Consider the following 22359-nt stretch of genomic DNA (forward strand, 5'->3'; position numbering starts at 1 on the left):
GCACTGTCACAAAATTCCTTTTTCTTTAGTCCTTTGTTTCGTTAGTTCATAGTTTATTCCGCTCGTGTTAATTACTTAGTGTTAATTTCGTATCGTAGTCTACCGCAATTAGTACATTAGAGAATAGTTTGTTAGTCTATTTGTTCTTTTAAGTCTCCATTGTAGAGATGCTTTTGTAACTATTGGTTCGTTAGGGTCGTGTTTTAACAATAGGTTTTTCAATAAGTGTTGATGTGGAGTGCATTGTTATGTAAAGATATAAATGTAAGTAGCGTGTTGAAAAGGGGGGTGGAAAAAGGTCAGTTGACAAGAAGACTGCTAGGAGAAGGAAAGCCGGAGAGAAGCCAAAGTGGAAAGGTGAAAGTTTAAAGAAAGTGGAAAAGAGTAACACTGCCAAGAGTCATTGGTGGGAGCCGACCGCGAAATTCCCAGACAAAACTCCTTTGTCGGCGGTGGCAAATGTATTTATAGTGGAAGTTTTTGGAGGAAAAGTTCGGCGACGAAAGTGAGAGTCTTGTGGACTGACAGAAGACGTGACTACGTTTGTTGGTTTGCTGGAAGAGGTAGTGGATGGTTGCAGGATTAGCCGGTTGGACTAACAAGAACCTTGAGAAGGCACGAAGGCTGACGAAGAACTGAACTTATTGTCTGTAAATATTAAAGTAAAGTATTTAGTTCATTTTGTATTGTCGTTTAAGTATATATTAGCATTAAGTAAATCTAAGTAAGATTAGTTAATTTAGAGATAGTAACTGTCGTAACTGTTTTACTTGTAGTTAACTTTTATCTTTAATTAAAGTCGTACGCGTTTACTAAAAATTTATGCTGTGTTGCGGGTTTGTGGGAAGGGATGTGAAATACGTTGTTTTACCCTTAGTTTTCTCTTATTTTCTTCTCGCTATCTCGCCAGACCCATGGGATCGCGAACCGTCACATAATTTTTGGTGTCAGGAGTGGGATCAGAATTCCCCTTGTGCTTGTATCTCACACCTCAGACACAATCGCGGAGCACAGCTACTCTTTATGGCGACGAATTCTGACTATGGCTCTTGGACATTAGAAGACCTACGAATTGAAGCTAGCAGAAGATCTATTGCTTTTTTAGTAAGGATGGTATCAAGACATTAGCGAGTAAACTTAGGGTGCATGACAAACTTATGACGCAGACACAGACAGACTCGATAGAGGGAATTGAGCCCATCGGTACAGGCGAGGAGCCTGTGAGCGGTATTAGTTTTGAGCAGCGGTTACGATTACAAGAGTATGAACTGCAAATGCTGGAATTTCGAAGAAAGATTCAGCAGGAGGAGAGAGAGGCGGAAAAGGAGAAACGAGTGTATGAAAGGGAAAAATGGGAATATGAGAGGCAAAAAGCGCGCGAGGAAGAAGAGAGAATAATTAGAGAGGGGGAACGAATTAGATTACTTCGAGATGAGAGTGAACAATTTGCCGTCAGGGTATCGGAAAGGATTCAATCAAGTGCTAGAAGGTCAAAGTTTATAAAGGTCAGAGAAATGCGAGACAACGAGGATATAGACGACTATTTTAGAATTTTTGAGATGACCGCAAAGGCACAGTCTGTACCAGAAATTGAGTGGATTGGTAACCTGGTACCCAAGCTCACTGAGAAGGCGAAATCAGTTTACTTAGAGATTCCGGACCCCAAGTGCCAAGATTATTATGAGTGTAAGTCAGTGATTATCGAAGCCTACCAACTAACTGCTGATCATTACAGGTATAGGTTCCAAACATCAGAGAAGCTACCGGACGAAGATTTTGTGCAGTGTGCCAATCGTACAAGACGATATTTAAATCGTTGGATGGACGTTGCGGGGGCTACAGGTGACCCGGCGAAGATTTCAGAGCAGATCATGATTGAGAGGCTTTTGGACCCGGTAAGTCCCGAACTTAGAGCCTGGTTAAAGGAACGCAAACCTGTGAATGCTGAAGAACTTGATAATATGGCAAATTTACACGTGCAATCGCGTAAGGGTCCCCTTGTTGATGGTAGGTACGCACCATTCGGTAGTCAGGCTTTAAACAAAAAAGGAGCTCAGTCGTTCCAGTACAGAAAGAGACTCAGAGGTCATTCACACAATCCAAGATCCACCCCTCCCCATCCAGTAGAAGTGCAAAGCCAAAGCCTGAGATAACTTGTTTTAAGTGTGGTCAGCTTGGTCACATGTCTTTCAACTGTAGCAGGGACCGGAATAAGCCTCCCCAGGGTTCCTTGTTATGTATGACACCCCTAGAACCTAAACGACCGCAGTTTCCACCTTGTAACGTTAGAGGCAAGATAAGTGGGATATCTGCAGAGATGGTCGTAGACTCTGGTTGTACGAGGACCCTAGTACATGAAAGATTTATGGTTGACAAAGATTCCTTTATAGGAGACGAGATTACAGTCCTAACTGCATCAGGAGAACGCCTCATAGTTCCTTTAGCTTGGGTTCAGTTTGAAAGCGATCAGGGTGAACATCTAGAATTAGTGGGAGTTTTGAGTAAACTACCCGTTGATTGCCTGCTCGGCAGATCGTCTTTCGGGCAAACACTTTCTAGAGACGATGTTCTTAGACAGTGGGAGAAAAATGTTTCGGTGGACGGCTCCAAAGGTGTTGAAGCCTTTGTGCTAACGAGGCGACAAAAGGCGCTTGAAGAGGCCCAGCAGAGAGCCGATAGTTTGGTTGACCGCGAAAATGCACTCGCACTTAAAAATCTGTCGAAAAGGCAGTCTAAAAAAAATGGTCTTAATGAAGGCGACTTGCGAATACTTTTCAGGGACAAAGACGTAGGTGAGGAAGCGTGTGAGAACTCGGTTGAGCTCTCCGGATAGTGACTCACATGGGGATACACGTGCGGATCATTTACCCCTCAATATTCTCGATAGAAATAAAAAACAGTTATTAAAAGACCAGAATTCAGATGTGACCCTCTTAAAAGCGCGTAATGGAGCTACTTACAAGGAACCCATGGAAACGGACGGTTTCTTTCTCAAGGGAGGGTTACTCATGCACCGCAGGTTCAACAAAAGCGTACACAATGGAGTCAGGTTTGTTGATCGCATTGTAATCCCTGAATCTTACAGAAACGAAATTCTTCGTATTGGTCATACTATACCCCTTTCAGGACACATGGGCACCTCAAAAACGTTAAGTCGCATAGGGACCCATTTCTATTGGCCTGGTCTCGCCTTCGACATTCGTAAGTACTGTGCCACCTGCCCACAATGTCAATTAGTGGCCAGGAAGTTGAAGTCAAATAGGGCCCCCTTGAGCCCTCCGTAGCGTTCGTGACCGAACCTTTCAGAAAGATTGCAATCGACATTGTAGGAGAATTGCCACGGTCCAGAACTGGCTATAAATATATTCTTACAATTGTAGACTATGCTACTCGTTATCCTGAGGCCATTCCCTTGAGGAGTGTTAGTTCCAAAACCGTCGCGGATGCACTTGTCCAATATTTCTGTAGAATGGGAATTCCCCAAGAGTTAGTATCTGACCAGGGATCCAATTTTGTGGGCCGACTTATGGCACAACTATATGAGCAATTAGGCATTACAAAGATCAAAACATCGGTTTATCACCCTGAAGGAAACGGTTTGGTTGAGAGATTTAATGGCACGCTCAAGGCGATGTTAAAGAAATTTGCGCAAGAGCGGGTACAAAGCTGGGATAAGTTCCTTCCTTATTTGCTGTTTGCATATAGGGAAGTTCCATGTGAATCCACAGGGTACTCCCCTTTCGAGTTGCTTTTTGGACGTACAGTAAGAGGTCCCCTCTCAGTAATCAAGGAGTCGTGGCTTGGGAAGGAAATGAAATCTGAAAGGAACCTTGTGAGTCATGTCCTTGAAATTCGCAGGAGACTGGCAATGATGCAGCGTCTGGTACAAGATCGTATGAAGAGAGTGCAAGGTACTCAGAAACGATTGCATGACGTTCATAGTTCCACACGTACTTTAAAAGTCGGTGACAAGGCATTGGTTCTTCTTCCTACTCCAGGGAGTAAGTTGGAAGTGCATTGGCAGGGCCCATTTAAAGTGACGAAGGTTTTCAATGATGGTTTGCACTATGAGATCGACACCGATAAGTCCCACAAACAACACCGAGTCTATCACCTTAATCTATAAAGTAAATGGCAGAGTAGGGACGAGACGGCTTCCTATATAATGCCAGAATCTTTCGAAACCTCTTTACCACATGAAAAATGCATATCTCCATTTGCAGAAATGAAACTTGGGAGGATGTTATCATTTCGGATGCTTTAACCAAGGACCAGAAAGATCAGGTGAAGGACCTTTTACGAAAATACGCAGATGTCTTTTCTGGTAACCCCAGTGTCACTAGCGTAGCGACACATCGGATTGACACGGGCAACTCTGCACCAATACGTTGTTCTCCCTATAAGGTACCTCAGAAACTTGAAGAAGTCGTAAACAACGAAATAGAAAACATGTTAACTGGGTATGATTCGCCCCTCAGCCAGCTCCTGGGCCTTCCCGGTCGTTGCCGTCCCCAAACCTGATGGTACCATACGACTTTGCGTCGATTATAGAAAACTTAACAGTATTACTAAAATGGATGCCTATCCGGTCCCATCTACGGATCGCATGATTGAGAAAATAGCCTTGGCAACGTACATTACCACCCTTGACCTCACTAAGGGATACTGGCAGATTCCTCTAGATAAATCAACAATCGAAAAATCAGCTTTTATCACCACAAATGGAATTTTGTGACACCTCCCCCCCCCTAACTATTCTATTTTTTTCCCCTTTGTTACTCTCCCCCAAAAAATAGACTTGTTAGGGGGGAGAGGTGTCACAAAAGTCCTTTTTCTTTAGTTCTTTGTTTCGTTAGTTCATAGTTTATTCCACTCGTGTTAATTACTTAGTGTTAATTTCGTATCGTAGTCTACCGCAATTCGGCGTAGTACATTACAGAATAGTTTGTTAGTCTATTTGTTCTTTTAAGTCTCCATTGTGGAGATGCTTTTGTAACTATTGGTTCGTTAGGGTCGTGTTTTAACAATAGGTTTTTCAACAAGTGTTGATGTGGAGTGCATTGTTATGTAAAGATATAAATGCAAGTAGCGTGTTGTAAAGAGGGGTGGAAAAGGGTCAGTTGACAAGAAGACTGCTAGGAGAAGGAAAGCCGGAGAGAAGCCAAAGTGGAAAGGTGAAAGTTTAAAGAAAGTGGAAAAGAGTAACACTGCCAAGAGTCATTGGTGGGAGCCGACCGCGAAATTCCCAGACAAAACTCCTTTGTCGGCGGTGGCAAATATATTTATAGTGGAAGTTTTGGGAGGAAAAGTTCGGCGACGAAAGTGAGAGTCTTGTGGACTGACAGAAGACGTGACTACGTTTGGTGGTTTGCTGGAAGAGGTAGTGGATGGTTGCAGGATTAGCCGGTTGGACTAACAAGAACCTTGAGAAGGCACGAAGGCTGACGAAGAACTGAACTTATTGTCTGTAAATATTAAAGTAAAGTATTTAGTTCATTTTGTATTGTCGTTTAAGTATATATTAGCATTAAGTAAATCTAAGTAAGATTAGTTAATTTAGAGATAGTAACTGTCGTAACTGTTTTACTTGTAGTTAACTTTTATCTTTAATTAAAGTCGTACGCGTTTACTAAAAATTTATGCTGTGTTGCGGGTTTGTGGGAAGGGATGTGAAATACGTTGTTTTACCCTTAGTTTTCTCTTATTTTCTTCTCGCTATTTCGCCAGACCCATGGGATCGCGAACCGTCACAAGCACGACTTAACACTTCCTCAGAAGTGGGGAGAGGAATGGCTCATGCAATTTTAATGCCTCAAAGTGTGCAGTATTTCGCGTCTCGCGTGCACGCACCAAGATCCCGTACACCTACGTATTGAATGGTACTCCACTTAAAGAGGCTGACCTCACCAAATATCTCGGTATCTTCATTTCAAAAGATCTTAAGTGAAATAAACACAGAGATGTAACAGCAGCCAAAGCCAATCGCTCTCTCGGGTTCCTGAAACGTAATTTGAAAGTTACCTCAAGTGGTTTGCGTTAGAAGGCGAACATGGGGTTTGTACGCCCTCAGATCGAATTTGGGACCCTAGACCAGGTGTAGAAAATAACGGCACCCACAAGATCGAAATTGTACAAAGGCGGGCCGCTAGGTCAGTGGACTCTAAAGAGGTATCACAATACCTCTAGCGTCTCAAACATGCTCCACGACCTTGGCTGGAGGTCACTAGAACAAAGGAGAGCGGATGCAAGACTCTCTCTCTTGTACAAGATCCACGGTGGACATGTTCCAATTAACACCTCCAAATACCTCCGATCGACCCATGACACGTAGATCCCGGCATCACCGCTTATGCTCATAAATAAACAATTCAGAAATCGATCTTCCAGTGCGATCGCCTTCCGACACAAAACTGCGGCGACGCCATGCTTTCTCTGATGCCAGTTTATACAAACACCCTGTTGCATCAAGCAAACACTGTTTGGATTCTTGACCTTCCCTTTCTTCGTCTATTGACGAAAATACCACGACCAAGAAAGAACGAGAGAGACTTGTCTTTTCAAACTTTTGGATCTGTCACATCGTGATATGAAAGAAATCGTGGTCTTGCCGCGTTTTAACCTTTAATCGCATCCATTGATTTTGGGTGGACGTCAATCAAATGTTTCCATTACAACAGGCCTGTTCACTTGTCGGCAGTCGAATTCGTCATGAAAAAATCTTATTGAAGTCCGCCCAAATCAATGAGAAAAAGTCGTTGAGGGGCGCGTGTAACTGGTAATGACTGTAATTACCCCCTCGCTTAAGCTACCTGGTTTACTTTGGTGGCCTAAATTCAATGGAGGTTCTATCGAAGTTTACCGACTCGCTCAGTTGGGGAAGGAACTATTTTCAAGGGATTTAATTTCCGGTTGTCACTCTCTAAGCGATCTAAAAATCGTTCGTGACACCCAATGAATTGCTGCGTGGAAGACCTTAGATAACAATGACCTGGACCTGGTTGAGTCCGCGATTCTCGAAGTGTCATGCGGACTTTCCCATAAAAATGCCCTTGAAGCTCATCAAAATGGCGGCGAAAGAGTAGAGTGCTCCACTTGTAGGATACATAGTGTATTTAGCCTGGAAAATGTTCTGAAGAGCGTTTCGAATGATTTCACGGGTAAGTCGGCAGGAAAAATGCTTTTTAAATAAAATCTCTGACCTTTACTGTGTGAACACTAGTTTTCTCTCGTGTTTCCGCTACAGTCATTGTTATTTAAATGATGCCTTGATCATTTCTTAAATAACAAGGACCGGAGCCAGGTCATGTCTCGATAATTGGGGAGGGGAGAGGTGGGAATAATAGGGCTTTTTACAGCGATCTTTGCTGTCTGCGGAAGCTGTAAACAAAGATACATGCCAAATTCGAAGGAAATGGCGGTAAACACGCCCTCATGGAGTCAACTGTTCTCTGAGAGCTTTTCTGATTATTCGGGATATGTTACGAACTTGGAAGATGCTATCAAACTTATAAAGGGGTATGAAGTCAATACAACGAGTTCATTTACCGTTACATACCAGACTAGAGGTTTTGGAAAGTCTCCAATAGGGAAGATCTCTTTTTTTGTTTTTAATCAATGCAAGTTTATCATAGGTCTTAATTATTTGTTTCCAAAAATGTTATTGTTATTGACCGTTTTTGGCAATTATGGTGACTAGGGACTGGGATGGGGCCATGGAATTTGTAACAAAGGAAATTATTGTAAATTCTTATCCACTTTCTGCGATGGAAATGATAAATTAAATTACCCACAAAATGGAGCTTTTTCAAGAACTTAGGAAATAATCACCCTTTCCTTCAAGCCCCTCCCACCCACCCCAGGTTTGCAAGCTGGGGCAAGGCATCTCCAACAAGACTCCATTGAGATCCACCTAGGGTTGCAACAGACAAGAGGTATTTCCCAGTGGCCACTGGTCAGGCACCTGTATTCTAGGACATGTATATTCTAAAAGATGGAGCATTATTAAAATATTGAATAGCCATTTTTCTATTTTTTTAATACACTTCACTTGTCAAAAACAAACAGTTTTGGCTAAACAGGTCAGTTTTCACTCAATTTTACATTAAATGTCAGTGAATCATTTAGTAGTCAGTGCACAAAAATAATCACTTCCAATCACTGTAATCTAGTCTAACACTGTTTCAGTTGCTACAAAATTCCTTGTGTTGCTCATGACTATTCCTCTCTTTGAATGTATCAGTAACAGTCACTTAGCAAAAAGGTAAAATGGAATCATCGTATATATTTTTTCTTTTGCTAATGTGCATTGATATAATAATATTCAATAATAATAATAATAATAATAATAATAATAATAATAATAATAATAATAATAATTTACCACAGTATGTAAAGCCTATGCATTATTATAATAATGTATTATTATAATAATGACTGTTTTCCTTTTAGTGTCCTGTTGCGATCTGGACCATTTTGGCACTCCAAAAGTTTGTGTCCAAGGATTACGAAAGGAATTCCATCGAATTCTAGATGCACTCCCTTCGTTGCCTGGACATCTTTCCAGTAAATATGATGCCTTGGATTATTTTTTAGTTTTCCTCCCATTCCCTGTGTTTACTGTTGCAACCTAATGGCCTATCATAATAATGTTACTGATACATAGTGAAGAGGAAAAGTTATTCAAAGAGAGGAATAGTCATGAGCAACACAAGGAATTTTGTAGCAACTGAAACAGTGTTAGACTAGATTACAGTGATTGGAAGTGATTATTTTTGTGCACTGACTACTAAATGATTCACTGACATTTAATGTAAACTTGAGTGAAAACTGACCTGTTTAGCCAAAACTGTTTGTTTTTGACAAGTGAAGTGTATTAAAAAAATAGAAAAATGGCTATTCAATATTTTAATAATGCTCCATCTTTTAGAATATACATGTCCTAGAATACAGGTGCCTGACCAGTGGCCACTGGGAAATACCTCTTGTCTGTTGCAACCCTAGGTGGATCTCAATGGAGTCTTGTTGGAAATCCCTTCCCCCCGCTTGCAAACCGGGGGGGGGGGGGGGGGGGCTTGAAGGAAAGGGTGATTATTTCCTAAGTTCTTGAAAAAGCTCCATTTTGTGGGTAATTTAATTTATCATTTCCATCGTAGAAAGTGGGTAAGAATTTACAATAATTTCCTTTGTTACAAATTCCATGGCCCCATCCCAGTCCCTAGTCACCATAATTGCCAAAAACGGTCAATAACAATAACATTTTTGGAAACAAATAATTAAGACCTATAATAAACTTGCATTGATTAAAAACAAAAAAAGAGATCTTACCTATTGGAGACTTTCCAAAACCTCTAGTCTGGTATGTAACGGTAAATGAACTCGTTGTATTGACTTCATACCCCGTTATAAGTTTGATAGCATCTTCCACGTTCGTAACATATCCCGAATAATCAGAAAAGCTCTCAGAGAACAGTTGACTCCATGAGGGCGTGTTTACCGCCATTTCCTTCGAATTTGGCATGTATCTTTGTTTACAGCTTCCGCAGACAGCAAAGATCGCTGTAAAAAGCCCTATTATTCCCACCTCTCCCCTCCCCAATTATCGAGACATGACCTGGCTCCGGTCCTTGTTATTTAAGAAATGATCAAGGCATCGTTTAAATAACAATGACTGTAGCGGAAACACGAGACAAAACTAGTGTTCACACAGTAAAGGTCAGAGATTTTATTTAAAAAGAAAGCATTCTTCCTGCCGACTTACCCGTGAAATCATTCGAAACGCTCTTCAGAACATTTTCCAATCTAAATACACTATGTATCCTACAAGTGGAGCACTTTACTCTTTCGCCGCCATTTTGATGAGCTTCAAGGGCATTTTGATGGGAAAGTCCGCATGACACTTCTAGAATCGCGGACTCAACCTGGTCCAGGGGTCTTCCAGCCTGCGTAGCATGGCGGTTTTGGTTGCTAAGTAGAAAACCGTCATACTTAGCAACCAAAACCGCCATGCTACGCTGGCCCCCAGAATGTGACGTCACTTCGTCTCCAGGAATTCGGGCGTTTGCGTAGCTTGAGGTTGTCTTCCATATTTTTCCTTGTGGTGTAATTACTGGGTTGCCTTATAAGGCAAACCCAGTCGAGGTCTTCGTTTAGTTTGTTTGTTTTCTTTTTTTTTTTTTTTTTTGTTTTTTTTTTTTTTTTTTTTTTCCGTGTCGGTAAAAGTCTTGCCGGTCACTCCCCTGGTAAGTGGTGTCTTTGTGTATAGAGCCTTCTGCGCGTATTTTCTTAGGATCGAGAGGGTGGTGGAACTGCGTAGATTTCTCTGGTGGACACAGTAGAATCATTAACTTAGCCTGCAATGGCGTCGAAAGTCATGCAACGCGAATGGCGTTTTAGTGGATCCTTAAACAAAATATACCCTTATGGAGCTCAATAATGGAAAGTCAGTTGGATAAACTAGGCATGAATCTCAAAAGCGACGAGGACTGGACTTCGACAACAATCTATCGCCCGTCGAGACGAAATCAAAGTGAGCAGTATTTACCTGAAGTACATGGTAATTTGACACAATTGAGTTTCTTGTCTTCACGCACGCAATCAAATAGGAAGAGGTTTTCGCCTCTAAGAGCAAATATGTTGTTTGTTTCAATAAACTTTTCGCTGGAAACGGATTCTGTGGTATTTTCTGCCTTTGTGAATTATAATATCATGTTGTGTATTGAATTTTCGAGCTTAAGGTTCAAATGTGATATGGGAGAAGTTTTTTAGTATTGCTCTGTAAGCAGGAAGGGTTCACAGGCCTGTCGGAAGCGTGCTTGAGTTACAACAAAATGAGGCCCAAAATCAGTGAAAACTTGTGACGCAGATGAATAATAAAGTAGCTGCTATTTCCAGAATGATGGAATTACCTGGTGATAAATAACGTCGTACGCGTCTTGGAGAGTAAAATTAATTTTGACTTTGCATAAACAAGAGTTGGGCGATTGTGATCTTTGTTTTGACTTCGCTCCTTTCATTGTCAAACTTTATAACACTTGACAGAAAAAGAAACTTACAAAAACCCGGTATCTTGCCATCATTTGACACAGATGCTTCACTGTTTGGCGAGTAAACATGCCGCGGTAACTTAATCACGGCGCCCGCTGAATTCCGGCCATGTCACTTTCGATTTTGCAATTTACTTAAACGTAGCAAAAATCTCCCAAAATGTTTGTCGTTGATCGTAACTTTTTATATTCTATAGATCGTTTTCACGTGACGTCATCACCTTCCAAAATCTAAAACTAAAGATCCACCAAAGTTTTTATCCTCATCAGGCATAAGAGGCGGCATATCTATATCTGTTGACAATTTCACAGCTCAATAGCGTGCTTCGTTTGGAAACCAGAGCATTTTGAATTTCAGGATTATGTAGGTGCGTGACACAAAGCTACGATCAAGTTTGTTGAAAAATATATACTTATCTCATGATTTTGAGCCCTTTTAGAAGTTAGAGCATTAGGAAAAGTGCTTATGTAAATGCTTGTTTTTTCAGTAGTGATAATCAGTCGCCTAGATAGCCAAAGTCAGTTCCAGATGTTTACACTATTTTCCGGCCTGCGAAACATTTCGACGAATATCTGAAGTTTGGGGAAACGCAGAGGCCTAAAACTTGGACAAGTGTCTTATTTCTTTATCTTCTATAAGATAACAATTTCTTAGCGTTTTGCACTGGATAGTTTTTGATTTATTTTTTTTATTGCGTGACAGTGAAAACGATCTATATTCAAGGTTCAAAATTAATGTTGTTTTCATGTCGTAAATATTTTATTCTCGATCGACCGTCCGGGAAACTTCCTTCTGCTCTTTCTGAAAACTGTGTATCAATATTTAGTTGCTTTTTCATCAATATTTGTTTTGCATAAAGCACGCTAACAGAATCTGTACCTTGCTGAGTTCGCATTTGTTAGCGTTAATAGTATTTTCGGTCAGATGTTTCTGTTTTTTATGAGGGGTTTATTGTTTTGTTCTCCCATCCCAACACTAACCCCGCGAAACAGGGCTTGACTTCAGTGAAGTTTAGTATTACAAAGTTTTCGGATGCTCATAGGGCACATTTGTGGTGAAAAGAAGTTGTGAGGGAACTTGAAAATTATCAACATGTCAGCCCAGAAGCCAATGTTTCTCGCTTCTCTTTTATTTGTTATTCTTCAGAGACTGGAATGCTGTATTTGAATACCACACAATTCAGTGCCTTCTGATTTTCTGTAGCACGTACCACAGGCAAGCCAGTGTATGCTTCACAGAAGCATCTAGTTTTTGATTCGTTTACCCATATTGTAGTTAAGCTTGCAATCATGGGGTAGCATTAGTATCTTCACCGGACCAACGTTGTCAATATGTAGCCATTGTATCTGATATCGCTTTTTCGTGGGGAAACTGAGAAGACAACGAAGGTAAGACTCTTTCTTTTCCACGATTCATCGATCCCTTAATCGTTAATCTATTACAAAAGGGAAAAAAAATTGTATTGATTTGATTATATGTATTACAGAGTGGAATGTTCAAAAGTAATTCTTACTCTATAAAGTAACTTCGATCCCATTAAAAATCAGCTGCCTTTTATGTTCCCCATTCCTTGTCGAGGTACAGGCATGTATGCCATGCCGGAAGTCGGACAGAATTTCTTTCAGTAAGGACCAACTAGAAGAGGAAATGTTTACCTTTTTCATTTATCATGAGCCAAGAGTGCATGCATTTGAGATAAAATGCTTCAAGATAACAGACAACCTACAGTAAATAACAAACTTTGATTGCAATTATTACAAAAACGCCGTGTGACTATTCCCAAACGAGATTACACAACTTATTACTGGTGGTTTTCAAATTAAAATCCAAATGCACCCAAGATTTCCATAGCTCTATGTGCACAACATTTGTATATGTAACAGTACTCGGCACAGTCCAATTTGAAAAAAAGTGGACGAAATTCCGAGGAGGAACTGATGATCGTAATTTGATTATGCAACATTAGGGGACAGGCGTTTATTCCTCTATAATTTTCCCCAATTTTCTCCTGTTAACGGAGTTATGTTCCCACAAGTGTGTTTCTGGGACACACACAACAATCAGGTAGATTGAAAAACGCTGCTGGAATAAAGATTTGGAGTCCAAATTGCCTGGAACATAGAGGATATACAATGACTTAAATTGGCACGACACACTCCACTGGAGACAACCGATTTGCATTTTCCGATCCATTTCATGATCTGTGAGGAAATGGCGCGCTTTGTATTAAACGTAAGGGAGTATTACGCTGCAAAGGAGCTTTCTGTGACAATGACGAGGCCCATGTTTATGCCATGTTCGAAGAAAATCACTTAAGAATAAAATGCTTTTAATCCACTGGAGTGGAAATGAGAGGCCATAATCAACAGAAATGTTAGTAGTAGTAGTGTTTATAAGCCAGCTGTACAAGGCCATAGATGAATGCAAGGTTACTACGTCCCTGTTTTTAGACCTTAGCAAGGCATTTGTCAGCAAACATCAAGAAACACTGAAGAAACTTTGTTATCTAGGCATCTCTGGCAATAAGCTCAAAAAGTTTGCTAGTTACTAGACTGGAAGAGTACAACATACACATATTAAGACTTCATTGTCTGATTTTCTGTTTAATCAAGCATGGCATTCCACATACTTGGCACACTTTTAATCAATCCCTATGCCAACGAGCTACTGCCTGTTTGTGCTCACTGCAGGATTCAAAGCGATAATTTTATCTGTCTTTTTCTAACAAGAACATAGGCAGTTTCATGGAAGACCTCAAGAGCGACTAAATGCACCTTGCTTCCTGGTGCTGTACAAATTGGCTACCTATGAACCCCAGCGAAAAAAGATTCTGTGTCTTTGGATTTTCACAGATGCTTAAACAATTACATAGTCATACCATCCGTCATGTTCGTATAAAAACAGCTTACCATTGTGGATACAGTTGATGAGGTGCACAGTGACCATGTACACTATAGGTGGAGAAAATAAAAATTTTTTAGTTCCGTGTAAGCCTGATGGTAATGTGTACCGAAATCAGAGAATTAATGTCAAAGACTGTGTAAACAGTGCTACAAGTTTAAAACAAACTTTTTCATTACAAGTAACGAAACAAGAAATTCCATAATTAGTGAAAATTTAGATTTAATGTGTAAAAGAAGCATCGCAAAAACATGCATAGTTCAAACACTTGCTAGCAAAAATCTATCTAGGCCATCAAAACAAATTTGAGGTGTTTATTTGAAGAACATCTAACGGCACATTTTGACGAATTGTCAGTTTGTAAGAGTAACTTGCAAGCAGTGGACAGCTTCTTTTTGTCAAAGGCAGGGGATGTAAAGGGGGCAGCCGTATTGGCTAAACTGTAAAAGAAAATCATGTTTGGGTCATTTCTGGGGCTACCTAGAAGAAACAAAACAGAAAAGTTTCCTGGGCATACTCACTGCAATCCACAAGGTAAGTTTCACAGAAATCAAGCTTGTCAAACTACCTAAAGAATAATTTGGAAAAGAAATGTCACCCACAAGATTGTGAGCAAATTTCATAGGTACTTACATGTACCAGTAAAAGCATGTTTTGTGAGATTTCTTTGCTATGTTACAACATTTATCTGCCATTTTTCAGATGAGCAGTGGTTTATCTTTCCCCAGTACAAGGAGATGCCTCCATCTTATGGTTATTATGAAGTTTCAAAGGGTCACAAGTGAAGAAGGGAGTGCGCATATCTAGTACCTCCAAACGCCATCATAAAATTTCCCATAAATGTTCCAGAAACATGCTTTCTCTGCTTGGGATCCTCTCCAATTAAGGGGGTACAATAAAGGGGTACCTTTTGGCAATAAAATCTCAGAGGCAGAAAATTATGCAAATTATCTAGCTCATTATTCAGGACATATTCGGGGCTTTTATGAACGGAATTCTAACTGGAATGTTGACTGCAAGTGTAAGATGAAAGAAAAAAAAGGGACAAAAGAAAGTTTCAGAATCTTTCAAAAAAAGAAATTTCAAAAGTTGAGGAATTGAGAGGAAAAGCCGCACCTGCCTGCCTGCTCACAAGGCATCATGGGTGATAGAAAAATGTCCCTTTTAAAGACCAAATGTGCTGGAAATTTTTCAAAGTTGTCTTATATACCTTTGATATCATATATACTTTGTAAGCTTTATGAAACAAATTATATCAGTTTTTAATAAAATTGTCATTTTTAGCCCTCATCAGTTAAGGATTTGAGAGTCTGAGCATAAATCACCAATCCCAGTGCTGGAAATAATTTTTCTTTATTCACAGGACATATGTCCTTTCAAATGTTCATTTTGGTCGGACATTTGACAAATTGGACCGGACATAATTTATTGACTGACAACACCTTGAAGCAGATAACTCAAGATGTGCTGATGAGATGTTCGGTCATCGTGTCCGATCATATGTGAAATTGGCCGGACATTTTCAAAATTTGGTCGGACAATGTCCAATGACCGACTGTTATTTCCAGCACCGCAATCCTGAAGAACTTAACTCCTTTACTAATTTTAGAAATTATTCTATACCTTAGAGATGCTGTTTTTACTCATTCATCCCTGGAGCAGCCCCTATTAATGAATAAAATGGTAGATCACTCTCAGGATTGAAAGGGTTAAGGGATACACAGGGATTTCAATAGAAGCAGGTTACCGACGGTATACCGCCGCCTGCTTTGCCTCACACCACCGGCTAGTTTGCCTTGATTTTCACTGAAAATGCTATCATAAACTTGTCAAACTGCCGCCTTCAATGGGCTATCATGGACGGCTATTTCAGAAGTTATTGAAACCCCTGGATACATAGTGTTTGAGTGGTCGTTGATGTTGTTAACCCATTCGTCCTTGAAGCGTCCCCCATTGATGAGTAAAACCGTCTTGCTTTACTACATGTAAGATGCAGTAAAATCTGCAAGTCTCATTCTCAGCATTGAAAGGGTTAATGTACAAATGTATGATTTCACAGTACCAGTTTTGGAAATTCTATGCCTTGGAGATGCCTTTCACCCCTGACCTGGCCTAAAGCATCTATACAAGTTTATTATTTTACTCTGTCTAATGCCAGACAATTTTTCTCTTCAATGGGGAACCCCCAGGAGTGAATGGGTTAATCACTCACTGCTGTTTTAAACTATTCATCCCTGGAGCAGCCCCTATTGATGAGTAAAATGGTAGACAGTCTCATTCTCAGGATTGAAAGAGTTAAGGGGTACATAGTTTTTGAGTGGTCTTTGATGTTGTTAACCCATTCATCCCTGAAGCGACCCCCATTGAGGAGTAAAATCGTCTGGCATATAACCTATAGGCCTCACTGCAAGGATTGATGGATGGATGGTTGTGGGTCTTGCAACAACCTACAGTAGATGTCTAATAATTGTATAAATAATAATGATAATATCATTATAAGACAGTTATCTTTACAGGAACTGTGATTCAAAAGGTCTTTGACATTTTCAACACAGTAGATTGTCAATCAATATGGGTGATTTATGTAATTGAATACATTGTAGACTATGTACAGTATTAATTTTTTTGAAAAAGTGAGATATGTTTTTGCTTACAACTAAACAACCACAGAAACCATCGTAATTTAAAAGCAAATTCATTAGATGCTATCCCACAAAACACTTTTTACTTAACACAAGAACACATAATTCTGAAATGATGTAGTTATTGTGATCATTTAAGCAAACATCTCTATTGAATGAAAGAAGAAACTCCTTTGGGCAAAAGAAAGCAGTTAACACCTGACAGCCAAATGAATGCATTAAGTGGTATTTTTCTATGCTATTCTAGACTAGACAAATCAAATTCCTACCCTTCCCTGGACATTTCTACAGTTTGTATTCCAGCAGGAGGTAGTGCTACTGGTGTTTTCTATGCCATGAGCTTGAAACTGCACAAATACTCTCATGAACACCAAGTGACTAAAACTTGTACAGTAAACCAGCTATGACAAAAAGGGATAAAGCCACCTTGTTGCTTGTCATTGGTAGAAGAAATAATTTTCTGCAATGATTATGAAGCAAGATAGAGAATATATAATTATGAAGAATTGTATACTTGATCCATGAGTTGATATGATATAAATTTGTGTTAGAGAGATCATTGTGGTGAAATGAGCAACTTAAGCAGTTGTGAAAAAGCCTTGAGAAAATCCAGACTTGAATGTGATTTGAACCCATGATCAGGGGGTGTGAGCTGGCCAGGTGGGAGTTCCATTTTACATCTTGTACAAAGTGAATGCATGACAGAGAAAATATGTGAAGTATGGTATAATTTATTTGAAATGCAGAGTTAAGGTGATTGATTTTGGAAACAACAACTCATGCAAAGAAGTTGCGATAGAAGCCCAAAAAAAAAACAGGCTTAAATATGGTTAAATTCATTTAAGTTAAGTTATTCTCAAGACCTTGTTGGCCAGCAGGCATTTGTGGCATTGGCGAATGGCACCCTCTTTGGGTTGGCAGAGCTCCTGGGAGTTCCCTTCACCTTGTGTATGAAACTCAACTCCAATGCTTTGCTCGTTGTGTTTGTAAATGTAGCTATCAGTTTATGTGTTCTTTTTTCCCTCCCTACCCCTACCTTGGGTAAGCTCAGGGCTTGTAGGGTTAACTTTTCCACTGGTTGGCAGTGTGACGGTGCCTGGGTGGATGCCACTCTCAGGGTTGTCATGGTTACTTGCTGATCTCAGCTGCAGCTCCTGGCAGGCTTTACTGGCCTCTCAGGCATCTCCCCCACTGTTGTTGCACACTGCTTTATTATGAGAGCTATCGGGCCATTTACACTGTAAGAGCTGGGCAACTGCAAGACAATTAAAACTTAATAATGTCCTGTATGAAGTGTATGCATGTATGCATAACAAAGAATTTGCACAAAGTATCTGAAATTTAAACAGCAAGCTTGGGAGGATTAATATTGTAGAAGATCATTGTAGTGAAAAAGTTAGATCTAATCACGAGTACCAAGTTCTATTATCTTTTTTCACCTCTTGAAATTTAGGGACACAGACAAGACAAGTCATGGATGCTTGAATGGTGGCTTTGAGATATATTACATGACAATTTATGATGATCATCAAAAGACTTGACAAGATGGTGATCGTTAATAGGGTTTTTCAAAGCAATGGAAACGTGATGTTGATGGTGTAAAGGTCAACATGGAAGGTATAGTGCAAGTAAACACAAAATTGTGAGAGACTTCGCAGTGAAAATTAATTCTTTGATCAGAATAAAGTTTTATCCTTTTGGAGGTGTAATTTAGGTAGTGGGAGGGGCTAGCAGGTTCTCGTTTTTGAACTCAAACTTGAAGTGGAACATTGTTTTTCCTTAGAGAATGTTGTTCATTTTTGTTTTTGTTAACAACTAATTTTATACTGACTGTGGTGCAAACTTACCGTACATGTCAGGGCCGTGCAGTCAAATAATCAAATTGGAACAAACCTGAAATACATGGAGATGGAGCTGAGCTAATAGGACGATCCATACAACTAAATAACTATGATACCATTGTTTTTGCACTCTCATTGGTTGTGAAATATTATACTGAGTTACTGAAAGCCAAAGCTGCTGGCACATTAATTTCAATGGTAAGAATCAAGGGATTTAAAAAGGAAAGGAATGACTGAGCAAAAATGCTTCAAATTAAACAACTCCATAATTTAAGTTCCATTTTTATAACAGCAAAAGGGTGCTTGTGTTGTGGTTTAAATGTCTTTCAGCTTGTTTAAATTCTTAAAACTAGCCAAACATTTTTACACTGGGTTGAATTTTTCAAACCAGTTTATATAATACATGTAGTCATCAAACCACTGTTTGTAATCATTTGAAGTATTTGAAGTGTGAGTGAAAGAAACTTGCAATTAGTGATTATTTCAAGAGCATTCAAGGTGTTCTTATCGAGGAGGGCACCTCTTTGATCTTACAACATTGTATTCTCTGTGATTTAAAAATGTGAAGATGTTGTCTTTTGATTTGCATTGCATACAGCTGTAAATGTACATGTAGTGGGGACACTCGTTAATTAAAGTTATTAAGGGAAGCAGATGGAGGGGTATGTGTGGAAGAGGAGGAAGTACTGAAAGGGAATGGAGATGTGGAAAAAAAGACACAGGCCACTTTCCCCTCCTTCCCCCTCCCTCTAAAGCCATATCCCTATTTTTTCAAACAAGACCCCAGAGAAGTGAGAAATCCCTTTTTAGACAGTTGAAAAACAAACCACTCAAAAGAATAATATTCTTAAAACAAGAAACTGAACTATTTGGACAAGCTTGATAAACCAAAGTCTCATCCAGCAGTCAGTGTTTCAGCCTGCTTCTCTTCTAATGTTTTATTTAACATGCACATAGAAAAGGACACACATGAAGCAAAACAAATTACCAGGTAATTTTGTTGCACACAGCCATTCCAGTATGCAACAGTGCCTTTGCTTAATTTTCAAGTGAAAGTTGTCGAATGTACTGTAATTATAATGCACTTGTAGATCTTAATCCTTTCAGCCCGATAGTGCCAAATGGAACTTATAGATTTTACTCTGTCTTACGCCAGACGATTTTCCTCGTCACTGGGGAACCCCTCGGGGCTTACAGGGTTAAGCTAACAGCATAAAAAAACTATGTCCCCGTTTAACCCTTTCAGCCCCGATAGTGCCAAATGGCACTTATAGATTTTACTCTGTCTAACGCCAGACGATTTTACTCGTCAATGGGGAACCCCTCGGGGCTTAAAGGGTTAAGCTAACAGCATAATAAATCTATGTCCCCGTTTAACACTTTCAGCCCCGATAGTGCCAAATGGCACTTATAGATTTTACTCTGTCTAACGCCAGACGATTTTACTAGTCAATGTGGAACCAATCGGGGCTTAAAGGGTTAATTCTTAGAAAGAATATGTCATCACTTATTTTGCTCCAAATTCGTTCATAGCAAATTTAGAATATTTTTTAACTCTTAGGTGGAAAGAAAGGGAAACCTTCTTTGCCTGTCCTGGAAGACTGTTATGACATGCCCCCACAGCTCAAAGTCAAGCCACCAAAACTGAGTAGTCTTCAAACTGTCAGCGAACTCTGGGGAAATGTTGATTTGCCAATAGATATTTTGCTACTGACAGTGGAGGATTGTGAGTTCTTGAGTTGTTACTCATTGCTGGGGCAACCTGTCAAAAGTTACAACATGGAAGTTGGTGCGATATATTTTGGTTACATTGGTACTGATCAAAATCAGCTAAAGGTTGCCTTAAAGATATGTCCTTAAGGTTCTGTAGTCCCAGGGGGATCTTCAACAGCAGTAAAAAATGCAGTCAGGGTCTTGAAGCCAAAGGCTGTTTTTTTGGTTGGAACTTGCTGTGGATTAAGCTCAGATAAAGTCAAACTAGGCGATGTAGTTGTATCTGCCAAGTTGACAACACCAGCTGGATTCAAAATTCCTGTGAGTCCGCATCTTGGTGATCTTGTTAGAGATGCACCCGTTGGGTGGGTCGCTCCTTTGGAAAATCCAGATGAATTGGAAGTTAAAGTACACTGTGATGGTGATATTTTGAGCCAGGCAGAGTGGTGTAAAGTTGCTGATCTTCAGAAACAATATCCAGAAGCAATTGCTGTTGAGACAGGAGGGGAAGGTAATAGTTTTAATAAGGTACTGTATGGAAAAAAGAACATTATTGATTAACTAATTTGTATTTGAAGATAAATCCAGGAAAACTCACAAAATGATGAAATTATTTTACCTCAGTCTCTTATTTTTTTGTTAATGAAACTTTAAGTAGCTTTCCTAGGAAATATTATGATTAAGCTACATGTAAGATAATGTATTTGCTGAATGTTTTTTTCCATGAAGCAAAGGTTAGGTTCATACAAAGCTGCATGATATCCAAGATTATTTTAGTGTGTTAATGAAACAGCTTCCATTAAAATGCATTATCTCCAAGGTTGAAGGTTTCATTTTGCTATGTTTTGGTAATCAATACAATACAATGTACTGTGTACTTATGGAATGGAAGAAATTGTCACTTTGAGGAACATTTCTAAAACCCTGGTACATTGTAGATGTAGCTGTACATGTACATATGAGAAGAGCAGAATGGCTGTTAAGTGCAAAATAACTGTTACTACATAACTAACTTAAAAGAAATCAAGCCAGAAAGCTGAAATTTGGTCTCTCTGATCACTTCTGATGAACTTGAAGCTGCTGTTCCAAGGATTGAGTAGGAGGTATGAAGCAACAGAGTGTTGCTTGAAGACCCTTCCTTAAAACCTTGAAGCTCTGATGTTAACTCCTTTTGTCCTTAACTTCAGGTGTTCTTGCTGCAGCCTATGATGAAAAAGTTGAGTGGGTGGTAGCAAAAGGTGTGTCAAGTTTTGTTAATCAAACCCAGCCTTCAAGTAGTGAGTGGATGTCTTTTGCAAGCACCATGGCAGCATCCATTGTGGCAAAAATGATCAGTGACCCTGCTGTTTTCAAAGATTGGCCGCACTGTAACCAAGGTAAACTTTACGAACGGGAAATGATGCTCCACAGGAGAATTGTACCTGATTAGAAGAATCCTGACCTCTGCTATCTAATTTAAGTAGGCTTCTCCCATATTTGAATTTTTTACTCTAGTCATCCAGTCTTTTTATTAATCTAAATTAACTCTGATGGAAATAGAGGGATGAGATTTTCCTTTAGAGGCATTAAAAATTGTAATTTCCAAGTAAATTGATGTATCTACCTTGAAAATGGTGAAAAAACATTGATGCTCGCACCCAGTGTTGGTGATGAAATGTATTCCACCTTATTGTAATTAGGCTCTAGACACCTGTCTGCTCCTATGGTCAGGTTTTGGAGAGACTGTGACCACACCACTGTTCCATGGCTTCTGATAGGATGCAGAAAAAATTAAAGATTATGCGGAAAATTTTGGCCATATTATGCGTAAACATGCGTTGATTATGCGAAAATTACACCGGATTATGCGGAAATTTAAACAATTTATAGAACTAATAATTAAGCCCGTCCAATGTATTTACATGCTTATGGCAAATTGCGACCAATACAGTCGCATTTACGACGGCTGAATTTTTTCCCTTTGCGATATCTGGACGAGTCGCCAATTTGCTTTCACCGTTAAAATAAAATGGTTAGTAATCGGCATTTTGCCGAAACGTTTGCTAAAATAAATAAATTTGGAGATATGGAGCAAAATTGCGATGTGGTGGAACCACGATCCATTCCCTCGATCATTCACGATTTTCAGCGTTTTTTTACGCATACGTATTGCGGGCTCCTATTTTGTTTTGTGCAACTCATCACAACGATTGTCCCGACTCTCGATTGTCCCTACTGTT

At 39.7% G+C, this 22359-nt stretch overlaps 1 protein-coding gene across 1 annotated transcript in view; it reads left to right on the forward strand.

Annotated features, from left to right (window-relative positions):
* Positions 1–2239: 2239 nt before the first annotated feature.
* Positions 2240–22359, forward strand: part of LOC138013743 (NLR family CARD domain-containing protein 3-like) — a 52403-nt gene continuing 32283 nt past the window's right edge. The window contains exons 1-5 of the mRNA XM_068860818.1: positions 2240–2792; positions 3381–4001; positions 19989–20153; positions 20289–20651; positions 21328–21516. Coding sequence (XP_068716919.1) covers positions 2240–2792; positions 3381–4001; positions 19989–20153; positions 20289–20651; positions 21328–21516 — 1891 coding nt within the window. The remainder of the gene's footprint in view (positions 2793–3380; positions 4002–19988; positions 20154–20288; positions 20652–21327; positions 21517–22359) is intronic.

Source organism: Montipora capricornis, chromosome 8, assembly GCF_036669925.1.
Source record: "Montipora capricornis isolate CH-2021 chromosome 8, ASM3666992v2, whole genome shotgun sequence".
Taxonomy (NCBI): Eukaryota; Metazoa; Cnidaria; class Anthozoa; order Scleractinia; family Acroporidae; genus Montipora; species Montipora capricornis.